This window comes from Octodon degus, unplaced genomic scaffold (assembly GCF_000260255.1).
Source record: "Octodon degus isolate 3935 unplaced genomic scaffold, OctDeg1.0 scaffold00239, whole genome shotgun sequence".
NCBI lineage: Eukaryota > Metazoa > Chordata > Mammalia > Rodentia > Octodontidae > Octodon > Octodon degus.
Genome location: NW_004524815.1, coordinates 2,340,828 through 2,344,959, shown reverse-complemented (window position 1 = coordinate 2,344,959; position 4,132 = coordinate 2,340,828). Strand labels below are relative to the sequence as shown.

General features: G+C 47.7%; 1 protein-coding gene across 1 annotated transcript; it reads left to right on the top strand.

The window, feature by feature from the left end:
• The first annotated feature begins 516 nt into the window (after window positions 1-516).
• On the top strand, window positions 517-1,470 carry LOC101569438 (olfactory receptor 5B2-like). Its single transcript, XM_004645858.1, has one exon. The coding sequence runs from the start codon at window positions 517-519 to the stop codon at window positions 1,468-1,470; it is 954 nt and encodes a 317-aa protein (XP_004645915.1).
• Window positions 1,471-4,132: the final 2,662 nt, after the last annotated feature.

The window sequence follows — 4,132 nt, the reverse complement described above, 5'->3', positions numbered from 1 at the left end:
GGGCTAAGCTTCCACCTGGGTGCAGAGCAGAGATTGCCTTGAGCACGTGTGACAATAGGAGGGCATCCCCAGCCTGCAGCCACCCACAGCTTCACATGAGTGTGACGGACAAGCAAGCTCACCGTACTGCTGACAGGAGACAGGAACACATGCCTGTCCTGTGGGGGGCCGTTCTCCCTGGGTAAGCAAGGTGGAAGGCAGTTTCATTATAGCCCAAAGAAGTGCCTGGTCTGATATGTAGCACTGTATAGCTCTCTGTAAGTAATTAAGTTGCATGCATCTCAGTTTATATTTACATATTTACAAATGATCCACAAGATCCATTAAAATTCTTCTAATTAGACAGTGGATAATTCTACCTGAAATGAGTGTGAATCAGTGGGGTTCACAAGAATAAGGCTGTGTGGGAACTATTCAAGTAAAGTTGTCACAATGATAGAAAAGTTATTATACTTATGTTTCCTATTCTAATTCAACTTCTCTATATTCTTTCTCATTGCTATAGTGAAGCTAAAGATGCCAGCAATAGAGAACAGCACAGAGGTGGCAGCCTTCCTCCTGCTGGGCCTGACCGACGACCCCCACCTGCGGCTGCCCCTCTTCCTCACCTTCCTGCTCATCTACGCCATCACTGTGCTTGGGAACCTGGGCATGGTCCTGCTGATCCTCCTGGACCCGCGTCTGCACAGCCCCATGTACTTCTTCCTTGGGAACCTGGCGCTGGTGGACTTCTGCTCCTCCTCGGTTGTCACTCCCACGGTCATTGTTGGGTTGCTTACGGGAGACAAGGTCATTTCCTACAGTGCCTGTGCTGCTCAGATGTTCCTGTTTGCAGCCCTCATTGGTGTGGAAAATTACCTGCTGACTGCCATGGCCTATGACCGCTACGCAGCAGTGTGCAGGCCCCTGCACTACACCACCACCATGCGGGCCAGTGTGTGTGGGGGGCTTGTCATAGGCTGCTATGTTGGTGGCTTATTGAATGCCTGCGTCCACACTGGGGAAACCTTCAGTCTCTCCTTCTGCAACTCCAACGTGGTCCACCACTTTTTCTGTGATATTCCAGCAGTCATGGCTCTGTCTTGTTCTGATAAGCATCTTAATGAACAGGTTCTTTTTTACGCCGTCAGCATCCCTGTTTTCTTTGCCCTCCTAGTTATCTGGATATCTTACTTCTTCATTTTTGTCTCCATCCTGAAGATGCGCTCAGGGGCAGGACATCAGAAGGCCTTGTCCACCTGCGCCTCCCACCTCACCGCCGTGTCCATCTTCTACGGGGCTGCCATCTTCATGTACCTGCAGCCCAGCTCCAGCCACTCCATGGACACGGACAAGATCGCATCCGTGTTCTACACCATGGTCATCCCCATGCTGAACCCCGTGGTCTACAGCCTGAGGAACAAGGAGGTCAAGAGCGCATTCTTAAAGGTCAATCATTCATTCACTTGTCAGAGACAAAATAAGGTGTAGGCTTTAAATTTTAACTTTGTGAGATGCCCACTTTTTTATTTATTGCTTTTAGATGTTCTCTGAAAACTTAGTGACATTGTAATGCACATGTTGAAATTATATTCTTAAAGTGATATTCTCACCTGTGAAAACTCTTTCCACACAACAAAATAAGTTCTTGTCCAGAAGTAAACACCTGGGTGACCATGACTGGGGTATCTGGGGTGTGCTTGCCAAAACAGTCTTTCTGGATATTGATGTTTGCTCTCATTACATAAAATTTTTTCTTTTTCTAATAGATGTCAGTGAAAATAAGTATAAGCCAGGTTCAAATAACCTATACTTAGGAGAAAGGAACCAGTTGTCTCATCATGACAAATACAAACGCCTGTGGTCCATCTTCCAAGGGGCCATGTGACTGCTACTTATAGTAGTGAATTTCACTGCATTGATTTGGCTGGATTAAGGGATACCACAGTAGCACTTAAAGTCTCTCTCTCTCTCTCTCTTTCTCTCTCTCTCCCCTCTCTCTCTCTCTGTCTCTGTCTCTCTCTCCTCTCCTCTCCCTCTCCTCTCTCCTCTCTCCTCTCTCCTTTCCCTCTCCTCTCTCCTCTCCCTGCTCTTCCTCTTCCTCTCCTCTCTTTCTCCTCTCCCTAATCTCTCTCTCTCCTCTCCCTCCCCCTCTCTTCTCTCCCTCTCTCCTCTCTCCTCTGTCCTTTCCCTCTCCTCTCTCCTCTCCCTGCTCTTCCTCTTCCTCTCCTCTCTCTCTCCTCTCCCTAATCTCTCTCTCTCCTCTCCCTCCCCCTCTCTCCCTCTTTTCTCTCTCCTCTCCGTCCTCTCTCCCTTCTCTCTCTCTCTCTCTCTCTCTCTCTCTCTCTCTCTCTCTCTTGGTCAAAGTAGTGGACGAAAAAAGTCTCTCTTCGTTGAAGGGGATACAACAAAAAGCAGACAGAAGAAACTCTCTTTCTTTCTCTCTGGTGTGGACCTGGACATCTACCTCTCCCCCTCTGAGCAGTCAGAATGCACGACCTGGCCCCATTCCTGCACATTCAGTCTCCTGCATTGTACCAGGCCCACCTCTCATGGCCAACTCCAGCCTCTTGACACAGGCTGTGTTCCCCCTGGAGGCGTACTTGCGCTTTGGAGTGAGCGCCTGGTGCAGGCGTGGTCATTGTGTCCTCTCACGGAGCTGCCGCTTGCACCTGGCTCATCTCGACGAGCCCACTTCTCTTAGAATTGCTGCTGTATGTGGCACATCTTCATTCTTTCCTCGCCCCGTTCCCTTCCCTTACTCCTGTTTATCACTCTTGGCGATAGATTCCCTTGAGCAAATCTATCTTCCTATTTCATATTATCCATCCTCCAACCATTGTGAAAATCAGTAAGGAGATTCCTCATCAATCAAAACTAGAAATCCCATTTGACTCGGGCATCTTCAAGGCATCTTCTCAGACAAGTTAAGGACAACACTTTACAGTGATGCATGCAAATCTGCATTTACAGGCTTCTAGCGGCCCAGTGGAGAAATGGTAGGTCTGGGACGCAGCCAAGAACAGACGGATGGATACAGAAAGTGTGATACTTGAACCCAACAGAGTGAGCACTCCTTTAATTAAAGAAGGAAATAGCTGAATCATTCATAGGAAGTGGGTGGGCCTCGGGATCACAATGTTTAGTGAAATAAACCAGGCACACAAGTTAAATAGCACAACTTTTTTTTTATATGAAAACCCAAAACACAAATAAAATTTGTCCCTTATTCTTAAGACTGAAGTCAGCCCATTCTGGGACTTTGAGTAATAACATATAAGTTTGCTAAAATACCTTTATTTTGTACTGCTATTCTGACCATTCCAGTTTGAGATAATATATTAGTATAAAAGTGAAATATGATCTCGTCCTTTGTAGTAAGATGATAAGGATAAGTCTGGTTTTTCATATGAATTAATATTTCCATTTGACTACATTATTTTATATCACCAAAATGTTCAGATTCTGATTTTCAAAAAGATAAAATGGCCAGAACAAGAAAATGTAGGAAATAACCATATGAGTAATATAGTCATCTATTACCTTACATATTTACATAGTTTAAAAATCAAACCAAGAGTCCTAGCCCAGGTCCAGTGAGTGTGTGGAGAGCTTCCTACTAACCTGAGCCGGCAGGACCAGTCCCAACCCAGGTGCAGCATGGGACGGACGCTCTCCCACCCCCTCGGGCAGCCCCCTATCACTCCGCAGTACCTCCCCCATCCCGCCCTCCCAGTAGGAATTTCTTCCGACTTCCGGGAACCCCCAGACCCAGTCCTAGCCCAGGTCCAATGAGTGTGTGGAGAGCTTCCTGCTACCCTGAGCCGGCGGGACCAGTCCCAGCCCAGACACAGCGTGGGCTGGACCCTCTCCCACCCCCTCAGGCCACCCCCCACCACTCCGCCATACCTCTCCCAAACTTACCGCCCAGTAGAAATTTCTGCCGAGTTCCGGGAACCCCTAGACCCAGTCCTAGCCCAGGTCTGCAGTGGGAAGGAGCTGAGCACAGCAGCCAGATCCAAACGAGATGCAGGTGGATAAGGCCAAACTCAGTACAGCTCCACCTGAACTTCAGTACGTGTGAAGGTTATAACTACAGCAAAGATCTACAACAAAGGGCAGAAGACAGTGCTACACAAAATGACGAGAAGGA

Bases quoted from the DNA above. Each gene is read 5' to 3' on its own strand.
- LOC101569438 (XM_004645858.1), top strand. From the start codon at position 517: ATGCCAGCAATAGAGAACAGCACAGAGGTGGCAGCCTTCCTCCTGCTG.